The sequence below is a fragment of the Oncorhynchus nerka genome, linkage group LG22 (assembly GCF_034236695.1).
Source record: "Oncorhynchus nerka isolate Pitt River linkage group LG22, Oner_Uvic_2.0, whole genome shotgun sequence".
Lineage (NCBI taxonomy): Eukaryota > Metazoa > Chordata > Actinopteri > Salmoniformes > Salmonidae > Oncorhynchus > Oncorhynchus nerka.
The window spans coordinates 85867587-85893781 of record NC_088417.1 but is presented as its reverse complement, the minus strand read 5'-3'; the positions used below and the strand labels follow the sequence as shown (position 1 = coordinate 85893781).

The 26195-nt window shown below is 43.9% G+C and overlaps 1 protein-coding gene across 2 annotated transcripts in view; it reads right to left on the bottom strand.

The window, feature by feature from the left end:
- Nucleotides 1-26195, bottom strand: part of LOC115117192 (membrane-associated phosphatidylinositol transfer protein 2-like) — a 133040-nt gene that overhangs the window by 77616 nt on the left and 29229 nt on the right. For both annotated transcript variants that reach the window (XM_065007519.1, XM_065007520.1), the window contains exons 2-3: nt 25764-25952; nt 11284-11498 (exon numbers count right to left, since the gene is read on the bottom strand). In XM_065007519.1, the coding sequence (XP_064863591.1) occupies nt 11284-11498; nt 25764-25841 (293 nt within the window). In that variant the 5' untranslated portion in view covers nt 25842-25952. The remainder of the gene's footprint in view (nt 1-11283; nt 11499-25763; nt 25953-26195) is intronic.

Below are 26195 nucleotides of genomic sequence, written 5' to 3'. Positions count from 1 at the left end.
GTGTACTGATGATAGAGTGTACTGATGATAAGTTGTACCGATGTAAGGGTGTACTGATGATAGGTGTACTGATGATAGAGTGTACTGATGATAAGTTGTACTGATGTAAGGGTGTACTGATGTAAGGGTGTACTGACGTAAGGGTGTGTTGATGGAAAGGTGTACTGATGTAAGGGTGTGTTGATGGAAGGGTGTATTGATGTAAGGGTGTATTGATGTAAGGGTGTAATGATGTAAGGGTGTGTTGATGTAAGGGTGTACTGATACTGATGATGTAAGGGTGTATTGATGTAAGGGTGTATTGATGTAAGGGTGTACTGATGTAAGGGTGTAATGATGTAAGGGTGTGTTGATGTAAGGGTGTATTGATGTTAGGGTGTGTTGATGGAAGGGTGTATTGATGTAAGGGTCTACTGATGTAAGGGTGTTCTGATGTAAGGGTGTACTGATGTGTGTATTGATGTAAGGGTGTGTTGATTTATGGGTGTGTTGATGTTAGGGTGTGTTGATGTAAGGGTGTACTGATGTAAGGGTGTATTGATGTAAGGGTGTGTTGATGTAAGGGTGTTGATTTATGGGATGATGTTAGGGTGTGTTTATGTTAGGGTGTACTGATGTAAGGCTGTGTTGATGTAAGGGTGTGTTGATATAAGGGTGTGTTGATGTAAGGGTGTACTGATGTAAGGGTGTGTTGATGTAAGGGTGTGTTGATGTAAGGGTGTGTTTAATAATGTAAGGGTGTACTGATGTAAGGGTGTATTGATGTAAGGGTGTACTGATGTAAGGGTGTGTTGATGTAAGGGTGTACTGATGATAGGTGTACTGATGATAAGGTGTACTGATTATAAGGTGTACCAATGTAGGGTGTACTGATGATAGGGTGTACTGATGTAGGGTGTACTGATGTAAGGTGTACTGATGTAAGGGTGTACTGATGTAAGGGTGTACTGATGTAAGGTGTAATGATGTAAGGGTGTGTTGATGCAAGGATGTGTTGATGTAAGGGTGTACTGATGTAAGTGGTTAATGATGTAAGGGTGTATTGATGTAAGGGTGTATTGATGTAAGGGTGTGTTGATTTATGGGTGTACTGATGTTAGGGTGTATTGATGTAAGGGTGTACTGATGTACTGTATTGATGTAAGGTGTGTTGATGTAAGGGTGTACTGATGTAAGGGTGTGTTGATGTAAGGGTGTACTGATGATAAGGGTGTACTGATTATAAGGTGTACCAATGTAATGGGTGTACTGATGATAGGTGTACTGATGATAAGGGTGTACTGATGTAAGGGTGTATTGATGTAAGGGTGTACTGATGTAAGGGTGTACTGATGTAAGGGTGTACTGATGTAAGGGTGTGCATTGATGTAGGGTGTACTAATGTGTGGGTGTATTGATGTAAGGGTGTGTGTACTGATGTAAGGGTGTGTACTGATGTGGGTGTGTACTGATGTAAGGGTGTGTTGATGTAAGGGTGTGTTGATGTGTGTACTGAAGGGTGTACTGATGATGTTAGGGTGTATTGATGGAAGGGTGTATTGATGTAAGGTGTGTTCTGATGTAAGGGTGTATTGATGTAAGTGTGTTGATTTATGGTGTGTTGATGTTAGGGTGTGTTGATGTAAAGGGGGTGTACTGATGTAAGGGTGTATTGATGTGAGGGTGTGTTGATGTAAGGTGTATTGATGTAAGGTGTACTGATGAAGGGTGTGTTGATGTTAGGGTGTGTTGATGTAAGGGTGTGTTGATAATAATGTAAGGTGTACTGATGTAAGGGTGTATTGATGTAAGGGTGTACTGATGTAAGGGTGTACTGATGTAAGGGTGTACTGATGTAAGGGTGTGTTGATATAAGGGTGTGTTTGATGTGGGTGTACTGATGTAAGGGTGTGTTGATGTAAGGGTGTGTTGATGTAAGGGTATGTTTAATAATGTAAGGGTGTACTGATGTAAGGGGTGTATTGATGTAAGGGTGTACTGATGTAAGGGTGTGTTGATGTAAGGGTGTATTGATGATATAGGGTGTACTGATGATAAGGTGTACTGATTATAAGTGTGTACTGATGTAAGGTACTGTGATAACTGATGATAGGGTGTACTGATGTAAGGGTGTACTGATGATGTACTGATGTAAGGGTGTACTGATGTAAGGGTGTACTGATGTAAGGGTGTGTTGATGGAAGGTGTACTGATGTAAGGGTGTGTTGATGGAAGGGTGTATTGATGTAAGGGTATTGATGTAAGGGTGTAATGATGTAAGGGTGTGTTGATGTAAGGGTGTACTGATGAAGGGTGTACTGATGATAGAGTGTATTGATGATAAGTTGTACTGATGTAAGGGTGTACTGATGTAAGGGTGTACTGATGTAAGGGTGTGTGTTGATGGAAGGGTGTACTGATGTAAGGGTGTATTGATGTAAGGTGTGTTGATGTAAGGGTGTATTGATGTGTTGGGTGTGTTGATGTAAGGGTGTGTTGATGTAAGGGTGTACTGATGTAAGGGTGTACTGATGTAAGGGTGTAATGATGTAAGGGTGTGTTGATGTAAGGGTGTATTGATGTTATAGTGTGTTGATGGAAGGTGTATTGATGTAAGGGTATACTGATGTAAGGGTGTGTTGATGTAAGGGTGTACTGATGTACTGGTGGACTGATGTAAGGGTGGACTGATGTAAGGGTGTATTGATGTAAGGTGTATTGATGTAAGGTGATGTAAGGGTGTTCTGATGTAAGGGTGTATTGATGTAAGGGTGTGTTGATTTATGGGTGTGTTGATGTTAGGGTGTGATGTAAGGGTGTATTGATGTAAGGGTGTATTACTGTGTTGATGTGTATTGTTGATGTAAGGGTGTGTTGATGTAAGGGTGTGTTGAAGGGTGTGTTGATGTAGGGTGTATTGATGATAGGGTGTACTGATGATAAGGTGTACTGATTATGTGTACCAATGTAAGGGTGTACTGATGATAGGGTGTACTGATGTACCGATGTAAGGGTGTACTGATGTAAGGGTGTACTGATGTAAGGGTGTACTGATGTAAGGTGTGTACGATGTAAGGTGTGTGCATTGATGTAAGGGTGTACTAATGTGTGGGTGTATTGATGTAAGGGTGTGTGTACTGATGTAAGGGTACTGTGTACTGATGTAAGGGTGTGTTGATGTAAGGGTGTATTGATGTAAGGGTGTACTGATGACAGGGTGTACTGATGATAGAGTGTACCGATGTAAGGGTGTACTGATGTAAGGGTGTATTCATGTAAGGGTGTACTGATGTAAGGGTGTACTGATGTAAGGGTGTGTTGATGTAAGGGTGTACTGATGACAGGGTGTACTGATGATAGAGTGTACCGTTGTAAGGGTGTACTGATGTAAGGGTGTATTGATGTAAGGGTGTGTTTACTGATGTAAGGGTGTACTGATGTAAGGGTGTACTGATGTAAGTGTGTACTGATGTAAGGGTGTGTTTACTAATGTAAGGGTGTACTGATGTAAGGGTGTGTTGATGTAAGTGTGTATTGATGTAAGGGTGTATTGATGTAAGGGTGTACTAATGATAGGGTGTACTGATGATAGAGTGTACTGATGATAAGTTGTACCGATGTAAGGGTGTACTGATGATAGGATGTACTGATGATAGAGTGTACTGATGATAAGTTGTACCAGATGTAAGGGTGTACTGATGTAAGGGTGTACTGGCGTAAGGGTGTGTTGATGGAAAGGTGTACTGATGTAAGGGTGTGTTGATGGAAGGTGTATTGATGTAAGGGTGTATTGATGTAAGGGTGTAATGATGTAAGGGTGTGTTGATGTAAGGGTGTACTGATGTAAGGGTGTGTAATGATGTAAGGGTGTATTGATGTAAGGGTGTATTGATGTAAGGGTGTACTGATGTAAGGGTGTAATGATGTAAGGGTGTTGATGTAGGGTGTATTGATGTTAGGGTGTGTTGATGGAAGGTGTATTGATGTAAGGGTCTACTGATGTAAGGGTGTTCTGATGTAGGGTGTACTGATGTAAGGGTGTATTGATGTAAGGGTGTGTTGATTTATGGGTGTGTTGATGTTAGGGTGTGTTGATGTAAGGGTGTACTGATGTAAGGGTGTATTGATGTAAGGGTGTGTTGATGTAAGGGTGTTGATTTATGGGTGTGTTGATGTTAGGGTGTGTTTATGTTAGGGTGTACTGATGTAAGGCTGTGTTGATGTAAGGGTGTGTTGATATAAGGGTGTGTTGATGTAAGGGTGTACTGATGTAAGGGTGTGTTGATGTAAGGGTGTGTTGATGTAAGGGTGTGTTTAATAATGTAAGGGTGTACTGGTGTAAGGGTGTATTGATGTAAGGGTGTACTGATGTAAGGGTGTGTTGATGTAAGGGTGTAGTGATGATAGGGTGTACTGATGATAAGGTGTACTGATTATAAGGTGTACCAATGTAAGGGTGTACTGATGATAGGGTGTACCGATGTAAGGGTGTACTGATGTAAGGGTGTACTGATGTAAGGGTGTACTGATGTAAGGGTGTACTGATGTAAGGGTGTAATGATGTAAGGGTGTGTTGATGCAAGGATGTGTTGATGTAAGGGTGTACTGATGTAAGGGTGTAATGATGTAAGGGTGTATTGATGTAAGGGTGTATTGATGTAAGGGTGTGTTGATTTATGGGTGTGTTGATGTTAGGGTGTGTTGATGTAAGGGTGTACTGATGTAAGGGTGTATTGATGTAAGGGTGTGTTGATGTAAGGGTGTACTGATGTAAGGGTGTGTTGATGTAAGGGTGTACTGATGATAAGGTGTACTGATTATAAGGTGTACCAATGTAAGGGTGTACTGATGATAGGGTGTACTGATGATAGGGTGTACCGATGTAAGGGTGTACTGATGTAAGGGTGTACTGATGTAAGGGTGTACCGATGTAAGGGTGTGTGCATTGATGTAAGGGTGTACTAATGTGTGGGTGTATTGATGTAAGGGTGTGTGTACTGATGTAAGGGTGTGTGTACTGATGTAAGGGTGTGTGTACTGATGTAAGGGTGTGTTGATGTAAGGGTGTGTTGATGTAAGGGTGTATTGATGTTAGGGTGTGTTGATGGAAGGGTGTATTGATGTAAGGGTCTACTGATGTAAGGGTGTTCTGATGTAAGGGTGTACTGATGTAAGGGTGTATTGATGTAAGGGTGTGTTGATTTATGGGTGTGTTGATGTTAGGGTGTGTTGATGTAAGGGTGTACTGATGTAAGGGTGTATTGATGTAAGGGTGTGTTGATGTAAGGGTGTGTTGATTTATGGGTGTGTTGATGTTAGGGTGTGTTTATGTTAGGGTGTACTGATGTAAGGCTGTGTTGATGTAAGGGTGTGTTGATATAAGGGTGTGTTGATGTAAGGGTGTACTGATGTAAGGGTGTGTTGATGTAAGGGTGTGTTGATGTAAGGGTGTGTTTAATAATGTAAGGGTGTACTGATGTAAGGGTGTATTGATGTAAGGGTGTACTGATGTAAGGGTGTGTTGATGTAAGGGTGTAGTGATGATAGGGTGTACTGATGATAAGGTGTACTGATTATAAGGTGTACCAATGTAAGGGTGTACTGATGATAGGGTGTACCGATGTAAGGGTGTACTGATGTAAGGGTGTACCGATGTAAGGGTGTACCGATGTAAGGGTGTACTGATGTAAGGGTGTACTGATGTAAGGGTGTAATGATGTAGGGTGTGTTGATGCAAGGATGTGTTGATGTAAGGGTGTACTGATGTAAGGGTGTAATGATGTAAGGGTGTATTGATGTAAGGGTGTATTGATGTAAGGGTGTGTTGATTTATGGGTGTGTTGATGTTAGGGTGTGTTGATGTAAGGGTGTACTGATGTAAGGTGTATTGATGTAAGGGTGTGTTGATGTAAGGTGTACTGATGTAAGGGTGTGTTGATGTAAGGTGTACTGATGATAAGGTGTACTGATTATAAGGTGTACCAATGTGTACTGATGATAGGGGTGTACCGATGGGGGTGTACTGATGTAAGGTGTACTGATGTAAGGTGTATGATGTAAGGGGTGTGCATTGATGTAAGGGTGTACTAATGTGTGGGTGTATTGATGTAAGGGTGTGTACTGATGTAAGGGGTGTGTACTGATGTAAGGGTGTGTGTACTGATATAAGGGTGTGTTGATGTAAGGGTGTATTGATGTAAGGGTGTACTGATGACAGGTGTACTAATGTGTGGGTGTATTGATGTAGGGCGTGTGTGTTGATGTAAGGGTGGGTGTTGATGTAAGGTGTGCATTGATGTAGGGTGTTTTGATGTAGGGTGTACTAATGTGTGGGTGTATTGATGTTAGGGTGGGTGTGTTGATGTAAGGGTGTGGGTGTTGATGTAAGGTGTGCATTGATGTAAGGGTGTTTTGATGTAAGGGTGTACTAATGTATGGGTGTATTGATTTAGGTGTGTACTGATGTAAGGTGTGTGACTGATGTAGGGTGTGTTGATGTAAGGGTGTATTGATGTAAGGGTGTACTGATGACAGGGTGTACTGATGATAGAGGGATGTAAGGTGTACTGATGTAAGGGTGTGTTTACTGATGTAAGGGTTTACTGATGTAAGGGTGTACTGATGTAAGGGTGTACTGATGTAAGGGTGTACTGATGTAAGGGTGTACCGATGTAAGGGTGTACTGATGTAAGGGTGTACTGATGTAAGGGTGTAATGATGTAAGGGTGTAATGATGTAAGGGTGTATTGATGTAAGGGTGTATTGATGTAAGGGTGTGTTGATTTATGGGTGTGTTGATGTTAGGGTGTGTTGATGTAAGGGTGTACTGATGTAAGGGTGTATTGATGTAAGGGTGTGTTGGTGTAAGGGTGTACTGATGTAAGGGTGTATTGATGTAAGGGTGTGTTGGTGTAAGGGTGTGTTGATTTATGGGTGTGTTGATGTTAGGGTGCGTTTATGTTAGGGTGTACTAATGTAAGGGTGTGTTGATGTAAGGGTGTGTTGATATAAGGGTGTGTTGATGTAAGGGTGTACTGATGTAAGGGTGTGTTGATGTAAGGGTGTGTTGATGTAAGGGTGTGTTTAATAATGTAAGGGTGTAATGATGTAAGGGTGTGTTGATGCAAGAATGTGTTGATGTAAGGGTGTACTGATGTAAGGGTGTAATGATGTAAGGGTGTGTTGATGTTAGGGTGTACTGATGTAAGGGTGGACTGATGTAAGGGTGTATTGATGTTAGGGTGTGTTGATGTAAGGGTGTACTGATGTAAGGGTCTGTTGATTTAAGGGTGTGTTGATGTAAGGGTGTGTTGATTTTAGGGTGTACTGATGTAAGGGTGGACTGATGTAAGGGTGTTACAATGTAAGGGTGTACTGATGTAAGGGTGTGTTGATGTAAGGGTGTACTTATATAAGGGTGTGTTGATTTAAGGGTGTGTTGATGTTAGGGTGTACTGATGTAAGGGTGTACTGATGTAAGGGTGGACTGATGTAAGGGTGTTACAATGTAAGGGTGTACTGATGTAAGGGTGAGTTGATGTAGGGGTGTGTGTACTGATGTAAGAGTATACTGATGTAAGGGTGTACTGATGTAAGGGTGTATTGATGTAAGGGTGTGTTGATTTAAGGGTGTGTTGATGTTAGGGTGTACTGATGTAAGGGTGTACTGATGTAAGGGTGTATTGGTGTAAGGGTGTGTTGATGTAAGGGTGTGTTGATGTATTTGTAAGTCGCTCTGGATAAGAGCGTCTGCTAAATGACTTAAATGTAAATGTAAATGATGTAGGGGTGTTACAATGTAAGGGTGTGTTGATGTAAGGGTGTGTTGATGCAAGCGTGTATTGATGTAAGGGTGTGTAGATGTAAGGGTGTATTGATGTAAGGGTGTACTGATGTAAGTGTGTGTTGATTTAAGGGTGTGTTGATTTAAGGGTGTACTGATATAAGGGTGTATTGATGTAAGGGTGTGTAGATGTAAGGGTGTATTGATGTAAGGGTGTGTTGATTTATGGTTGTGTTGATGTTAGGGTGTGTTGATGTAAGGGTGTACTGATATAAGGGTGTATTGATGTAAGGGTGTGTTGATTTATGGGTGTGTTGATGTTAGGGTGTGTTTATGTTAGGGTGTACTGATGTAAGGGTGTGTTGATGTAAGCGTGTGTTGATATAAGGGTGTGTTGATGTAAGGGTGTACTGATGTAAGGGTGTATTGATGTAAGGGTGTACTGATGTAAGGGTGTGTTGATGTAAGGGTGTATTGATGATAGGGTGTACTGATGATAAGGTGTACTGATTATAAGGTGTACCAATGTAAGGGTGTACTGATGATAGGGTGTACTGATGATAGGGTGTACCGATGTAAGGGTGTACTGATGTAAGGGTGTACTGATGTAAGGGTGTACCGATGTAAGGGTGTACTGATGTAAGGGTGTAATGATGTAAGGGTGTGTAGATGTAAGGGTGTACTGATTTAAGGGTGTGTTGATTTAAGGGTGTACTGATGTAAGGGTGGACTGATGTAAGGGTGCTACAATGTTAGGGTGTGTTGATGTAAGGGTGTGTTGATGCAAGGGTGTATTGATGTAAGGGTGTGTAGATGTAAGGGTGTATTGATGTAAGGGTGTACTGATGTAAGGGTGTGTTGATTTAAGGGTGTGTTGATTTAAGGGTGTACTGATGTAAGGGTGGACTGATGTAAGGGTGTTACAATGTTAGGGTGTGTTGATGTAAGGGTGTGTTGATGTAAGGGTGTACTGATGTAAGGGTGTGTTGATGTAAGGGTGTGTTGATGTAAGGGTGTGTTTAATAATGTAAGGGTGTACTGATGTAAGGGTGTATTGATGTAAGGGTGTACTGATGTAAGGGTGTGTTGATGTAAGGGTGTATTGATGATAGGGTGTACTGATGATAAGGTGTACTGATTATAAGGTGTACCAATGTAAGGGTGTACTGATGATAGGGTGTACCGATGATAGGGTGTACCGATGTAAGGGTGTACTGATGTAAGGGTGTACTGATGTAAGGGTGTACCGATGTAAGGGTGTACTGATGTAAGGGTGTAATGATGTAAGGGTGTGTAGATGTAAGGGTGTATTGATGTAAGGGTGTACTGATGTAAGGGTGTGTTGATTTAAGGGTGTGTTGATTTAAGGGTGTACTGATGTAAGGGTGGACTGATGTAAGGGTGTTACAATGTAAGGGTGTGTTGATGTAAGGGTGTGTTGATGTAAGGGTGTTACAATGTAAGGGTGTGTTGATGTAAGGGTGTGTTGATGCAAGGGTGTATTGATGTAAGGGTGTGTTGATTTATGGGTGTGTTGATGTTAGGGTGTGTTTATGTTAGGGTGTACTGATGTAAGAGTGTGTTTGTAAGGGTGTGTTGATATAAGGGTGTGTTGATGTAAGGGTGTACTGATGTAAGGGTGTGTTGATGTAAGGGTGTGTTGATGTAAGGGTGTGTTTAATAATATAAGGGTGTACTGTTGTAAGGGTGTATTGATGTAAGGGTGTATTGATGTAAGGGTGTACCAATGTAAGGGTGTACTGATGTAAGGGTGTACTGATGTAAGGGTGTAATGATGTAAGGGTGTATTGATGTAAGGGTGTACTGATGTAAGGGTGTACTGATGTAAGGGTGTAATGATGTAAGGGTGTATTGATGTAAGGGTGTGTTGATGCAAGGATGTGTTGATGTAAGGGTGTACTGATGTAAGGATGTAATGATGTAAGGTGTATTGATGTAGGGTGTATTGATGTAAGGGTGTGTTGATTTATGGGTGTGTTGATGTTTGGTGTGTTGATGTAAGGGTGTACTGATGTAAGGGGTATTGATGTATGGGGTGTGTTGATGTATGGGTGTGTTGATTTATGGGTGTGTTGATGTTAGGGTGTGTTTATGTTAGGTGTACTGATGATGGGGTGTACTGATGTAAGGGTGTGTTGATGTATGGGGTGTGTTGATGTAAGGGTGTGTTTAATAATGTAAGGGTGTACTGATGTAAGGGTGTATTGATGTAAGTGTGTTGGTGTATTGATGTAAGGGTGTGATTGATGTACCAAGGGTGTATTGATGTTAGGGTCTGTTGATGTAAGGGTGTGTTGATGTAAGGGTGTGTTGATGTAAGGGTGTGTTGATGATAGTTTGATGTATGGATGTAAGTAATGGTGTAATGATGTAGGGTGTAATGATGTAAGGGTGTAATGATGTAAGGGTGTAATGATGTAAGGGTGTGTTGATGTAAGGGTGTGTTGATGTAAGGGTGTACTGATGTAAGGGTGTAATGATGTAAGGGTGTAATGATGTAAGGGTGTGTTGATGTAAGGGTGTACTGATGTAAGGGTCTGTTGATGTAAGGGTGTGTTGATGTAAGGGTGTGTTGATGTAAGGGTGTGTTGATGTAAGGGTGTACCGATGTAAGGGTGTACTGATGTAAGGGTGTAATGATGTAAGGGTGTAATGATGTAAGGGTGTGTTGATGTAAGGGTGTACTGATGTAAGGGTGTGTTGATTTAAGGGTGTGTTGATGTTAGGGTGTGTTGATTTTAGGGTGGACTGATGTAAGGGTGGACTGATGTAAGGGTGTTACAATGTAAGGGTGTACTGATGTAAGGGTGAGTTGATGTAGGGGTGTGTGTACTGATGTAAGGGTGTACTGATGTAAGGGTGTATTGATGTAAGGGTGTGTTGATTTAAGGGTGTGTTGATGTTAGGGTGTACTGATGTAAGGGTGGACTGATGTAAGGGTGTTACAATGTTAGGGTGTGTTGATGTAAGGGTGTGTTGATGTAAGGGTGTGTTGATGTAAGGGTGTTACAATGTAAGGGTGTGTTGATGTAAGGGTGTATTGATGTAAGGGTGTACTGATGTAAGGGTGTGTTGATTTAAGGGTGTGTTGATGTAAGGGTGTGTTGATGTAAGGGTGTGTTGATGTTAGGGTGTACTGATGTAAGGGTGTACTGATGTAAGGGTGTATTGATGCAAGGATGTGTTGATGTAAAGGTGTATTGACGTAAGGGTGTGTTGATGTAAGGGTGTATTGATGTAAGGGTGTGTTGATGTAAGGGTGTGTTGATGCAAGGGTGTATTGATGTAAGGGTGTGTTGATGTAAAGGTGTATTGATGTAAGGGTGTGTTGATGTAAAGGTGTATTGATGTAAGGGTGTCTTGATGTAAGGGTGTGTTGATGTAAGGGTGTGTTGATGTAAGGGTGTGTTGATGTAAAGGTGTATTGATGTAAGGGTGTGTTGATGTAAGGGTGTGTGTCGATGCATACTGTGTTACTATGTGCGTGTCTTCCCTCTCACCGTGTGCGTGTGTATGGGTAGGCGTTCCAGGACTCCTCCTCCACGCGTAGAGCAGCCTGAGGCAGGATGGAGCAGAACCATGAGGGGATGTGTTTCCCGATGTGATACACCTTGTGTGTGTACTGACCCGACCCGCCTGGACCATCCTCATACGGCTTGTTCTCTAGGATCTCTACCCCACTACCCTCACCACAACTCTCCTCTCGGCTCTTCTTCTGCAAGAAGAGGGGAGAGAGGAAGAAGGGGGAGAGTCAGGGCCTGCTTTTCAGCTGAACAGTTTGCAGCGTACACATACGCACAAACACACACATGCACACATACACGCATAAACACACACACTAACACACACAGACATACAAACAGTTAGGGTTCGAGACTTTAGCCTCAGCTCAAAGTTTAACGTAGTATAATCACAAAGGTGACCAAAGTGCTCAGTTAGGAGAACAATTAAAAAAAATTCCCCTCTACAAAATATTCCCCTCTTCAAATGTATACCTCCCCCTTTTTCTCCCTCCCTCCCTCCCTCCCTCCCTCCCTCCCTCCCTCCACTCGCTAAGCAGTCCTGGCATTCTGGTGATGTATTACCTTTTATCTTTTCCCATAGATAAGGAGGAGGAGAGAGGGAGGGAGAAAGAGAGAGAGAAAGAGAAAGGAGGAGAGAGGGAGGAGAGAGGGATGGTAGAAGTCCTAGTCTACTGCTGCAGTGTACTGACTGCTACTGCAGTAATCAATAGGCTGCACATTGATTATCATGCACCATTCTCTTCCACTACCTACTAGCACTGGTACATGTCTCAGCTGCTACCAGGCCACGGGTGTGTGTGTGTGTGTGTGTGTGTGTGTGTGTGTGTGTGTGTGTGTGTGTGTGTGTGTGTGTGTGTGTGTGTGTGTGTGTGTGTGTGTGTGTGTGTGTGTGTGCGCGTGCGTGTACATGTGTGTGTGAGCAGATTTTAACACCGCTCCTCTCATTCCCTATGGCACTCATATCCAAAGCGACTTACAGTGCATTCATCTTAAAATAGCTAGGTAAGACAACCACATATCACAGTCATAAGTACATTTATTTTTTCCTCAATTAAAGTCACAATCAAATAAAATAAAATGTATTTGTCACATCCACATGGTTAGCAAATGTTAATGCGAGTGTAGCGAAATGCTTGTGCTTCTAGTTCCGACCATGCAGTAATATCTAACAAGTAATATAACCTAACAATTCCACAACAACTACCTTATACACACAAGTGTAAAGGAATGAATATGAATATGTACATAAAAATATATAAATGAGTGATGGCCGAACGGCATAGGCAAGATGCAGTAGATGGTATAGAGTACAGTATATACATATGAGATGAGTAATGTAGGGTATGTAAACATTATATATAAAGTGGCTAGTGATAAGTTGATTACATAAATGTTTTCATTATTAAAGTGGCTGGAGTTGAGTCAGTATGTTGGCAGCAGCCACTCAATGTTAATGTCAATGTTTAACAGTCTGATGGCCATGAGATAGAAGCTGTTTTTCAGTCTCTCGGTCCCCGCTTTGATGCACCTGTACTGACCTCGCCTTCTGGATGATAGCGGGGTGAACAGGCAGTGGCTCGGGTGGTTGTTGTCCTTGATGATCTTTTTGGCCTTCCTGTGACATCGGGTGGTGTAGGTGTCTTGGAGGGCAGGTAGTTGGCACCCGGTGATGCGTTGTGCAGACCTCACTACGCTCTGGAGAGCCTTCCGGTTGTGGGCGGAGCAGTTGCCGTACCAGGCGGTGATACAGCCCGACAGGATGCTCTCGATTGTGCATCTGTAAAAGTTTGTGAGTGTTTTTGGTGACAAGCTGAATTTCTTCACCACGCTGTCTGTGTGGGTGGACCATTTCAGAATGTCTGTGATGTGTACGCCGAGGAACTTAAAACTCTCCACCCTCTCCACTACTGTCCCGTCAATGTAGATAGGGGGCTGCTCCCTCTGCTGTTTCCTGAAGTCCACGATCATCTCCTTTGTTTTGTTGACATTGAGTGTGAGGTTATTTTCCTGACACCACACGTCGAGGGCCCTCACCTCCTCCCTGTAGTTGTTGGTAATTAAGCCTACCACTGTAGTGCCGTCTGCAAACTTGATGATAGTGTTGGAGGCGTGCATCGCCACGCAGTTGTGGGTGAACAGGGAGTACAGGAGAGGGCTGAGAACGCACCCTTGTGTGGACCCAGTGTTGAGGATCAGCAGGGTGGAGATGTTGTTACCTACCCTCACCACCTGGGGGTGGCCCGTCAGGAAGTCCAGGACCCAGTTGCACAGGGCGGGGTCAAGACCCAGGGTCTCGAGCTTAATGACGAGTTTGGAGGGTACTATGGTGTTAAATGCTGAGCTGTAATCGATGAACAGCATTCTTACATAGGTATTCCTCTTGTCCAGATGGGATAGGGCAGTGTGCAGTCTGATGACGATTGCGTCATCTGTGGACCTATTGGGGCGGTAAGCAAAGTGGAGTGGGTCTAGGGTCTCAGGTAGGGTGGAGGTGATATGGTCCTTGACTAGTCTCTCAAAGCACTTCATGATGATGGAAGTGAGTGCTACAGGGCGGTAGTCATTTAGCTCAGTTACCTTATATTTCTTGGGAACAGGAACAATGGTGGCCCTCTTGAAGCATGTGGGGACAGCAGACTGGGATAAGGATTGATTGAATAGGTCTGTAAACACACCAGCCAGCTGGTCTGCGCATGCTCCGAGGACGCGGTCAGGGATGCCGTCTGGGCCTGCAGCCTTGCGAGGGTTAACACGTTTAAATGTTTTACTCATGTTGGCTATAGTGAAGGAGAGTCTATAGGTTTTGGTAGCGGGCCGTGTCAGTGACACTGTATTGTCCTCAAACCAAGCAAAAAAGTTGTTTAGTCTGTCTGGGAGCAAGACATCGTGGTCCGCGACGGGGCTGGTTTTTCTTTTGTAGTCCGAGATTGACTGTAGACCCTGCCACATGTCTGAGCCGTTGAATTGCGACTCCACTTTGTCTCTGTACTGACGCTTAGCTTGTTTGATTGCCTTGCAGAGGGAATAGCTACACTGTTTGTATTCGGTCATGTTTCCGGTCACCTTGCACTGATTAAAAGCAGTGGTTCGCACGTTCAGTTTTGTGCGAATGCTGCCATCAATCCATGGTTTCTGGTTGGGGAAGGTTTTAATAGACGCTGTGGGTACAACATCATCGATGCACTTGTTAATAAACTCGCACACCGAATCAGCGTATTCATCAATGTTATTGTTCGCCGCAATGCGGAACATATCCCAGTCCACGTGATCGAAGCAATCTTGAAGCGTGGAATCCGATTGGTCGGACCAGCGTTGAACAGACCTGAGTGCGGGAGCTTCCTGTTTTAGTTTCTGTCTATAGACAGGGAGCAACAAAATGGAGTAGTGGTCAACTTTTCCTAAGGGATGGCGGGGAAGGGCCTTTTATGCATCACGGAAGTTAGAATAACAGTGGTCTAGGGTTTTGCCAGCCCTGGTAGCACAATCGATATGCTGATAGAATTTGGGGAGCCTTGTTTTCAGATTAGCCTTGTTAAAATCCCTGGCTACAATAAATGCAGCCTCAGAATATGTGGTTTCCAGTTTACATAGAGTCAGATGAAGTTCTTTCAGGGCTGTCGATGTGTCTGCTTGGGGGGGATTATACACGACTGCGATTATGATCGAAGAGAATTCTCTTGGTAGATAATGCGGTTGGCATTTGATTGTGAGGAATTCTACGTCAGGGGAACAAAAGGACTTGAGTTCCTGTATGTTGTTATGATCACACCACGTCCCGTTAATCATAAGGCATACACCCCTGCCCTTCTTCTTACCAGAGAGATGCTTGTTTCTGTCGGCTCAATGCATGAAAAAAACAGTTGGCTGCACCGACTACGATAGAGTGTCTCGAGTGAGCCATGTTTCCGTGAAACAAAGACGTTATAGTCTCTGATGTCACTCTGGAATGCTACCCTTGCTTGGATTTCGTCTACCTTGTTGTCAAGAGACTGGACATTGGCTAGTAGTATACTCGGGAGCGGTGAGCGATGTGCCCGTCTACGGAGCCTGACCAGAAGACCGCTCCGTCTGCCCCTTCGTCGGCGCTGTTGTTTTGGGTCGCCGGCTGGGATCCGATCCATTGTCCTGGGTGGTGGACCGAACAGAGGATCCGCTTCGGGAAAGTCGTATTCCTGGACGTAATGTTGGTGAGTTGACGTTGCTCTTATATCCAATAGTTCCTCCCGACTGTATGTAATAAAACCTAAGATTCCCTTAGGTAACAATGTAAGAAATAACACATAAAAAAAAAAATACTGCATAGTTTCCTAGGAACGCGAAGCGAGGCGGCCATCTCTGTCGGCGCCGGAAGTAATTTGTCAGAGCGGGTCACTGCTTTGACATTTGCAGAGAACGACAGGGACACCACGCCACTCCAGAGACGCCATGGAGTTGTCAATCGTGATGTAGAGGTCTTGTAGCGGGCAGGCCTTCCCCCGGGAGGAAGAGCAGCTCCGTCTTGTCGAGGTTGAGCTTGAGGTGGTGGGCCGACATCCAAGCTGAGATATCTGCCAGACACGCAGAGATGCATGTCACCACCTGGGTGTCAGAAGGCGTGAAGGAGAAAAGTAGTTGAGTGTCATCTGCATAGCAATGATAGGAGAGACCATGTGATGATATGACGGAGCCGAGTGACTTGTTTTATAGAGAAAAGAGGAGAGGGCCTAGAACCGAGCTCTAGGGAGTACGTGGTGCAGACACAGATCCTCTCCATGTCACCAGTAAGTAAGAAGGCACGATACCGCGGTCAACTTGGGAAACTGTTGCAGACGGATCCTTTTCATGTCTGATTATTCCAACTGAAGCTGGGTTACCCATCACGCGGTCATATTCAGCTTAACCACTTCTGTGACCCTTACTTGATACAATACGTGCCTTGAGCATAAGAAAAGCACTATTAAAAAATATTCCTCATTATAAGAAATAGTATAGAAATAGAGTAGAATAGAAATAGAGTGTAGCAGAGACACACTGCAGAATGAGGGTCCACATAAGTCTCACTATTACCATGTAGCCGCCAGGTTTCCCAAATGGCACCCTATTTCCTAAATAGTGCACTATTTTTGTAAAAGTAGTGCTCTGTATAGGGAATAGGGTGCCATTTCGGACGTATCCTTTCTCTCATTCTGTAGATATGAGATGGTTTTAGGGAGTGGTGAGAAGTGAAGGTCGTAAGAGGCAGTGGAAATTGCAGTAATTTAGCAGGTAATCTAGTTTAGGAGCAGAGGCCTTACATTATCCTCCCCACCCCTCTGAAGGGCTCTACTACAGGGAACAGAGAGCATTAGCTGCTTAATATGATAAACTCAGAGAGCATCAAGGCTCGGTTTGGGAGTCAGTAAGTCATTATACTGTACAGCGTAAAGGCACCTTAATAAGGAAATGTTAGATACTATTAAGACAGCTCAAAGGGAGACGTTTACAGTTTTTCTCAATTGCTAAAACACTAAAACCCATTGGCTGAACAAAGTTCTCAGTTGCCTGGACTCATTTAGCTAATTATGTAGTCTGTTGTCAATACCTTAAACCATTTCACATGGTAAAACACAATTTGCAGATCTCACTTAGACTTTTCAGCAAAACTCTAAACACATTCTCATTCTCAAAACACATTCTGCACTCTAATGCACATGTCATCCATACTGGCAAACACAAGTGGCAACAATCAAATACAAATAGAGAACATATGTCATTGATTGAACACAACCAATCAAAATAGATTTAACCTGTTTCAAATGATGCGACACAACCAATATAAGCCAGTTCAGAGAGCAAACAGGTTGTTGAAGGTGGGAAGGAGAAGGTCTGAGAATGGATACTGTAGTACAGTGCATTGTAGGCTGTATACTGTACAATGGACAAATTGTATGGCCCTGAACATTGTGCTTTCCATTTATTAACAGTACTGACTGCTCAATAGATTTTGACTGGTTGCAGGTTCATATCAACAAAGAACAAGAATTACAGTATCACAGAGACAAAGGACAAGTTTGTGAGATGCAGGGTACAGTACTGTAAAAATAGGGGTACAAGGAGGAGGAAGAACAAAAAACAAAATTGCAAAGAGCAAAGCAGAGTAGTAATTTCTGATCAATTTTGAGCTACTATGATAGAACATGTTTTCGTGAATATTTTTTTGTGAATATTTTTTTAGATAAAAAATGTACTTCTCCCTGAGAATTGTATGTTTTGAACAATGTGTTTTCTATTTTTCGGTGTATTGTTCACTGACTGCTTGAGAGTGTATATCATTTTGATCACTTTGTTTATGATTTGAGAGCAGTGTTTGATTTTGAACACAGGTAAAATTGTTTTGAGGCGACTGTTTCATTTTGCAAGAGGAGTCAGAGGTTATGTAAATATTGCTTGAAGATGAGGTTTTGTGCTGAATGTTTTCAGGAAATGGAACAAGGTTTCAGAAATTGTGTTTTAGCAATTGAGAAAAACTGTAATGCTGGAACACACATACATGCATGTACACACACACACACACACACACACACACACACACACACAATGTCTGCGGTGCTGTCTGCTCTCACTGCAGGAGCAGCACACCAGGTGACATCACGCCTGCCCTGACACACACAATCACCCCCACACATACACCTACCCACAAACATACACACACCCTGAGAGGAAGAGAGAGAGAGGGAGAGAGCGAGAGAGAGAGAGAGAGAGAGAGAGAGAGAGGAGGAGAGACAGAGAGAGAGAGCGAGAGACAGAGAGAGAGAGAGAGAGGAGGAAACAGAGAGAGAGAGAGAGAGATCTGGACCTGAGGAGTGCTTCCAGGGAAAACAGGACAGAAAGTGAGAGATTGATGAAGAGCCCAAGGAACTAAGGGTGTGTCTAGGCAGGGTACATCTATTGGCATATATTTGAAAATACTAAAATACAGATATTGAATTTTGAAATACTACATGCATCTGATCCCAGGTGTAACCCTAACCCAGGTTTGGTCCTATAGAGGTATTTGAAATTATGTTTTTTTAAATAGTTTCGGCCATTTTTATGAAGTTATTGGAAAATACATTAAAATACTTAAAGTAGAAATAGCTGATTTGGTCCCATTATATTAAAAAAATTAAAATACACAGAAAAAAGTATTTTAATAACAAATAATTAAATACGCATGTATTTGATCCACGTTTGCTCCTCTCGTCTTCTCTCCTTGTCTTCTCTTTGAAAAAGGAGGATAGGTGGAAAAAAGCTCCATGTTGGAAGCCTACTAGGAATCTGCTTCCACCTGTCCTGCACTTTGACAACAGTGAAGGGGAATAAAGAGAGTTGAGAAGAGGAAGTCACTGTAAACTACTGAGATGCACCAAGTCTATTAAATGGTGCTTGTAAGAGTAAAGAAAGACAGAGAAGTGTTGAAAGAGAGAAAACATTGAACAGAGAATCTCAGCTCGAAGATTGAATGTTTTGTGCTGAGAGGAAGAGTGAAGCCCAGTCACCAAGGACCAGAAGACAACTAGAAAAATAAGAAATCAACAACAAAAAGAAAAAGTCGAGGGAGACAAAAGAGAGTTCCTTGGTTACAGAATCTGAACCTGAGGACATGCATGGAGGGACAGGGAGTGTCAGCCCGGGGGCAGAACGAAAAGAAATTATAACTAAAAGCAGAAAGAAAAGAAATTATAACTAAAATGACTGAATGGAAAAGAAAGATATAAATAAAGAAAGAAAATGGGAAAATAAATTAATGTGTGCAAGTAATGGTGGCAGCATGCTGTGTTGGGCTGGGAGCTGAGAGGTCTGAGGTCTGATGTTGGGCTGGGAGCTGAGAGGTCTGAGGTCTGATGTAGGGCTGGGAGCTGAGAGGGCTGAGGTCTGATGTTGGGCTGGGAGCTGAGAGGTCTGAGGTCTGATGTTGGGCTGGGAGCTGAGAGGTCTGAGGTCTGATGTTGGGCTGGGAGCTGAGAGGTCTGAGGTCTGATGTAGGGCTGGGAGCTGAGAGGTCTGAGGTCTGATGTAGGGCTGGGAGCTGAGAGGTCTGAGGTCTGATGTTGGGCTGGGAGCTGAGAGGTCTGAGGTCTGATGTTGGGCTGGGAGCTGAGAGGTCTGAGGTCTGATGTTGGGCTGGGAGCTGAGAGGTCTGAGGTCTGATGTTGGGCTGGGAGCTGAGAGGTCTGAGGTGTGATGTAGGGCTGGGAGCTGAGAGGTCTGAGGTCTGATGTTGGGCTGGGAGCTGAGAGGTCTGAGGTCTGATGTTGGGCTGGGAGCTGAGAGGTCTGAGGTGTGATGTAGGACTGGGAGCTGAGAGGTCTGAGGTCTGATGTTGGGCTGGGAGCTGAGAGGTCTGAGGTGTGATGTTGGGCTGGGAGCTGAGAGGTCTGAGGTCTGATGTAGGGCTGGGAGCTGAGAGGTCTGAGGTCTGATGTAGGGCTGGGAGCTGAGAGGTCTGAGGTGTGATGTAGGGCTGGGAGCTGAGAGGTCTGAGGTCTGATGTTGGGCTGGGAGCTGAGAGATCTGAGGTCTGATGTTGGGCTGGGAGCTGAGAGGTCTGAGGTGTGATGTAGGACTGGGAGCTGAGAGGTCTGAGGTCTGATGTTGGGCTGGGAGCTGAGAGGTCTGAGGTCTGATGTTGGGCTGGGAGCTGAGAGGTCTGAGGTCTGATGTTGGGCTGGGAGCTGAGAGGTCTGAGGTCTGATGTTGGGCTGGGAGCTGAGAGGTCTGAGGTCTGATGTAGGACTGGGAGCTGAGAGGTCTGATGTAGGACTGGAAGCTGAGAGGTCTGAGGCCTGATGTAGGGCTGGGAGCTGAGAGGTCTGTTGTAGGGCTGGAAGCTGAGAGGTCTGAGGTCTGTTGTAGGGCTGGAAGCTGAGAGGTCTGAGGTCTGTTGTAGGGCTGGAAGCTGAGAGGTCTGAGGTCTGATGTAGGGCTGGGAGCTGAGAGGGCTGAGGCCTGATGTAGGGCTGGAAGCTGAGAGGTCTGAGGCCTGATGTAGGGCTGGGAGCTGAGAGGTCTGTTGTAGGGATGGAAGCTGAGAGGTCTGAGGTCTGTTGTAGGGCTGGAAGCTGAGAGATCTGAGGTCTGTTGTAGGGCTGGAAGCTGAGAGGTCTGAGGTCTGATGTAGGGCTGGAAGCTGAGAGGTCTGAGGTCTGATGTAGGGCTGGGAGCTGAGAGGGCTGAGGCCTGATGTAGGGCTGGAAGCTGAGAGGTCTGAGGTCTGATGTAGGGCTGGAAGCTGAGAGGTCTGATGTAGGGCTGGGAGCTGAGAGGTCTGATGTAGGGCTGGAAGCTGAGAGGTCTGAGGTCTGATGTAGGACTGGAAGCTGAGAGGGCTGAGGCCTGATGTAGGGCTGGGAGCTGAGAGGTCTGATGTCTGATGTAGGGCTGGAAGCTGAGAGGTCTGAGGTCTGATGTAGGGCTGGGAGCTGAGAGGTCTGATGTCTGATGTAGGGCTGGAAGCTGAGAGGTCTGAGGTCTGATGTAGGGCTGGGAGCTGAGAGGTCTGATGTAGGGCTGGAAGCTGAGAGGTCTGATGTAGGGCTGGAAGCTGAGAGGTCTGAGGTCTGATGTAGGGCTGGAAGCTGAGAGGGCTGAGGCCTGATGTAGGGCTGGGAGCTGAGAGGGCAGCAGAGACTCAGAGCGTCACAGAAATACTAATCTATTGGCCTGAATCATTTATATGATACGCTAAGGTTAGCAAACACACACACACCGACACAAAAACATACACACACACACAGCAAAAACTCTGGTTATCAAGGTTTACCCTGCAGAGTCTCTTCCAGCCTCTTCCAGCCTACTTCAGCCCAAGGAAACCAGGGGTGTTTGGGCCTAGTATGTGACCAATAAGTGGCAGTAATGTATGAATACGTACGTATATGAAGTATACAGTATATGAAGCACAGTCCACATTGCAGCCCTGCAGTCTTTCACATAGACATACTGAATAGGATCAGCATGAGGTGGCTCTCCTTCCAGCTGCATCATTTGTCCAAGCTTTTCTCCCAGTGTTTTGTCTCTAATTTGGTGTTATGACGTTTCAGTATAGCATACACACAGAGGAAGACATCCTATCCAATCGAAAGGATAACAAAATCAGCAGCATAGCGTTGTCATGGAAACACTGACTGTATCATCGTGACTTCTCCTCATTCTCCGTTTCCCTCCATCTCTGTCTTTCTCTCCTTCTCTGACTCTTTCTTCCTCTGTCTCTCTCTTCCTCTGTGTGTCTCTTTCCATCAGTATCTTTCTCTGTCTCTCTGCCGGTCTCTCTTTCTGATTGTCTTCCGCCAACCCTCCTCCCTCTCTATCTGCTCCCCCAACCCTCCTCCCTCTCTACCTGCTCCCCTAATCCTCCTCCCTCTCTACCTCCTCCCCCAACCCTCCTCCCTCTCTACCTGCTCCCCCAACCCTCCTCCCTCTCTACCTACTCCCCCAACCCTCCTCCCTCTCTACCTGCTCCCCCAATCCTCCTCCTCCTCCCTCTCTACCTGCTCCCCCAATCCTCCTCCTCCCTCTCTATCTGCTCCCCCAACCCTCCTCTCTCTCTACCTGCTCCCCATCCTCCTCCCTCTCTACCTGCTCCCCCAATCCTCCTCCTCCCTCTCTATCTGCTCCCCCAACCCTCCTCCCTCTCTACCTGCTCCCTCATCCTCCTCCCTCTCTACCTGCTCCCTCAATCCTCCTCCTCCCTCCCTCTGCTCCCCATCCTCCTCCCTCTCTAACTGCTCCCCCAACCTCCTCCCTCTCTACCTGCTCCCCATCCTCCTCCCTTTCTATCTGCTCCCCCATCCCCATCCCTCTCTACCTACTCCCCCAATCCTCCTCCTCCCTCTCTATCTGCTCCCCTCTCCATCTCCTTCCCCCAACTGTCCCCTCTCTCCCAAGTCAGTATTTCTCACTACAAACAATTGATGACAGACACTGCCATGCTGCTGTTGATGACATCGGCAGCTCAGCTGTGACGTTACCCTGATGGATAGAGAGACGGAGTGTGTGTGTGGGTAAGGTTTACTACGTTTACATTAACAAAGTATATACTGTATGTTTTTTATTGTCACAGACACCAGATAGGTGCAGTGTTGTTTTACAGGGTCAGCCATAGTAGCACGGTGCCCCTGGAGCAAGTTAGGATTAAGTGTGTTGCTCAGGGGCATATCAACAGATTTTGAATCTTGCCGGCTTGGTTATTCAAAACGGCGACCTTTTGGTAGGAGCTGCATCCAGTGTTGGTCTAGCAGACTGTGTTTACTTCCATTAGGGGTCACCAGGTGACCTAATCACCCATAATCCTCTAGGATTATGTTTTGGGGTCAAATCACTGTCCTAGGTGAGATTTGCTCTTGAGGAGTAGTAACAGTAACAGAGTTCCGTTACATTCATATTGTCCACAACAACAGCATGCCAATGCTTTTCTCCACTACACCCAGAATTTGGTTTTATTTGTGTGTGTTTAGTCTCAATAAAACATGGTCCATAAGCATATGGAGAGTCAGCTGGCCTGAGACAGCTCACATTAACCTAGTGACCTGAACTATAAGACACGAACTCAACCTGACACCATGTTACACACACACACACACACACATACACAAAAACAAGCAACACACACACAGCTCAACTCACCACCTATAATCCAGGGTCAGTAGGGCTCTTGGGTCACGGGTACAATCTGCTGACTCTGACCTAGACCGCTGTTTTAGGATGATGTTATATCCCATATATGCTACGTGATGCACTGTGTGCAATATGAAGAGTTTTATTTCAAAATAAATCCATTTTCACAAATGTTGGTAAATTAGCTTTCACTGTTAAAAGAAATGAGGAAAGAGATTGGTGTTGTCACACCCTGACCATAGTTTGCTTTGTATGTTTCTATGTTTTGTTTGGTCAGGGTGTGATCTGAGTGGGCATTCTATGTTGTGTGTCTAGTTTGTCTGTTTCTGTGTTTGGCCTGATATGGTTCTCAATCAGAGGCAGGTGTTAGTCATTGTCTCTGATTGGGAACCATATTTAGGTAGCCTGTTTGGTGTTGGATTTTGTGGGTGATTGTCTCCTGTGTCAGTTCCACACGGGACTGTTTCGGGTTTACACGTTTGTTGTTTTTGTAGTTTATTCATGGAAAGTTTTCTTAATAAAAAACAAACATGAATTTCAACCACGCTGCATTTTGGTCCTCCTCTCCTTCGACGGAAGAATCCTGTTACAGGTGTGTTTTTTCACTATCTAATCAATGCATGGGGTTGTTCAATGACAGACATGTATTTGTTCATTTCAGAGACAAATAATCATATTTTGTTTTTGCAAAATGCTATATATCCACCTAATTCTCAGAGGAATATGAAGTATTGCTAGGTTTTACAGAGTCAAATGTAACTAATAATTCAATTTTTAACAAAGAGCTCTACAAATGAGACATTTGTGACATTAATATTTAATTGTGTATACTGTACAAGTAAAGTTTGGACACCTACTCATTCAAGGGTTTTTCTTTATTTTTACTATTTCTACATTGTAGAATAATAGTGAAGACATCAACTATAAAATAACACATATGGGATCATGTAGTAACCAAAAAAGTGTTAAACAAATCAAAATATATTTTAGATTCTTCAAAGTAGCCACCCTTTGCCTTAATGACAGCTTTGCAGACTCTTGGCATTCTCTCCATCATAAGGAATGCTTTTCCAATAGTCTTCAAGAAATTCCCACATATGCTGAGCACTTGTTGGCTGCGTTTCCTTCAGTCTGCGGTCCAAACAATCTCAATTGGGTTGAGGTCACGTGACTGGGGTGGCCAGGTCATCTGATGCAGCACTCCATCACTCTCCTTGTTCAAATAGCCCTTACACAGGCTGGAGGTGTGTTTTGGGTCATTGTCCTGTTGAAAAACAAATGATAGTCCCACTAAGCGCAAACCAGATGGGATGTTGCAGAATGCGGTGGTAGCCATGCTGGTTAAGTGTGCCTTGAATTCTGTATAAATCACTGTCACCAGCAAAGCACCCCCACACCATCACACTTCCTCCTCCATGCTTCACGGTGGAAACCACACATGCAGAGATAATCCGTTCACCTACTCTGCGCCTCACAAAGACACAGCTGTTGGAACCAAAAATCTCATTTGGACTCATCAGACCAAAGGACACCAGTTTAATGCCCATTGCTCATGTTTGGCCCAAGCAAGTCTCTTATTCTTATTGGTGTCCTTTAGTAGTGGTTTCTTTGCAGAAATTTGACCATGAAGGCCTGATTCACCCAGTCAGAAGCATTTATTTGGGCTGCAATCTGAGGTGCAGTTAACTCTACTGAAGTTATCATCTGCAGCAGCGTTAACTCTGGGTCTTCCTTTCCTGTGGTGGTCCTCATGAGAGCCAGTTTCATCATAACGCTTGGTGGTTTTTGCGACTGCACTTTGAAACTTTCAAAGTTCTTGACATTTTCCAGATTGACTGATGTCTTAAGTAAGTGAAGCTGTTCTAACCATAATATGGACTTGGTCTTTTACAAAATAGGGTTATCTTCTGTATACCACCCCTAACTTGTCACAACACATCTGATTTTCTCAAACGCATAAAGAAGGAAAAAAATTCCACAAATGAACTTTTAACAAGGCACACCTGTTAATAATTGAAATGCATTGTAGGTGACTACCACATGAAGCTGGTTGAGAGAATGCTAAGAGTGTGCAAAGCTGTCATCAAGGCAAAGGGTGGCTACTTTGAAGAATCTCAAATATAAAATATATTTTGATTTGTTTAACACTTTTTTTTGGTTACTATATGATTCAATGTGTTCCTGTTTTTGATGTCTTCATTATTATTCTACAATGTAGAAAATAGTACAAATAAAGAAACCCTGGAATGAGTAGGTGTGTCAACTTTTGAATGGTAATGTATATATATTTTGTAATTCAATACATTAATTTGAGATCTGTATGTGAAACTTTTATATTTGACATTTTAGTCATTTAGCAGATGCTCTTACCTAGAGAAACTTACAGTAAGTGCATTCATCTTAAGATGGCTAGGTGAGAGGATCACATGTCACAGTCAAATACACAGGATACCAACATTCCATTCCAGCCAAACAATGGATATATAGTGTTTTTGTAAAAAAAAAACATTTTCATACACATCTAAAATCTGTTACTTAAAAATCTGAACAGATATATTTTACACACACGAAGGTGCTCATAAGCAATCATTTCTGATGAAAAGACACAAATGTGAAAAATGTGTGGATATACACTAGTGTTTTGGAAATAAACTCTTCATATGTTGTATTGCATGCTGCGTGTTAGCCATGCTATGCTAGGTAATGTATTCTACCTGCTGCGTGTTAGCCATGCTATGCTAGGTAATGTATTCTGCCTGCTGCGTGTTAGCCATGCTATGCTAGGTAATGTATTCTGCCTGCTGCGTGTTGTATTTCAGTATGTATGCTAGCCAGTAGCCACCCACCTGGATCATGTAGAGCTGGGCGATGCGGTACTCTTCCACGCTCATAGGCATGGGGATCCGATACTCCTTGATCAGCATGGTAGCTAGGTGGTGGGGTGGCACAGGGGGGGCCAGAGGGTTGTCTCAACGAGCCGCTCTACCCAAGCAGCAGCATCAAACAGCCGGGATGGAACACATTACGGTTCAGACCTGTAGGTGAACAGAAGAGACGCATACCTGAGTTAACACTGGGTGAGAGAACTCGTATCATGTAATACTTGATTGGGTCAAGTAAATGTGGTGAACAGTCTTAGAAGATGTCTGTGTGATGACACACACGTATGCAAGGGTAAGACTATGAAGACTACAAAAAAAACTTCCCTGAACCAACACTTGCTCTTGATTACCCCCTTTAAAGATCTGACTTTGCTGATAGCTACATTATTGAGGAAA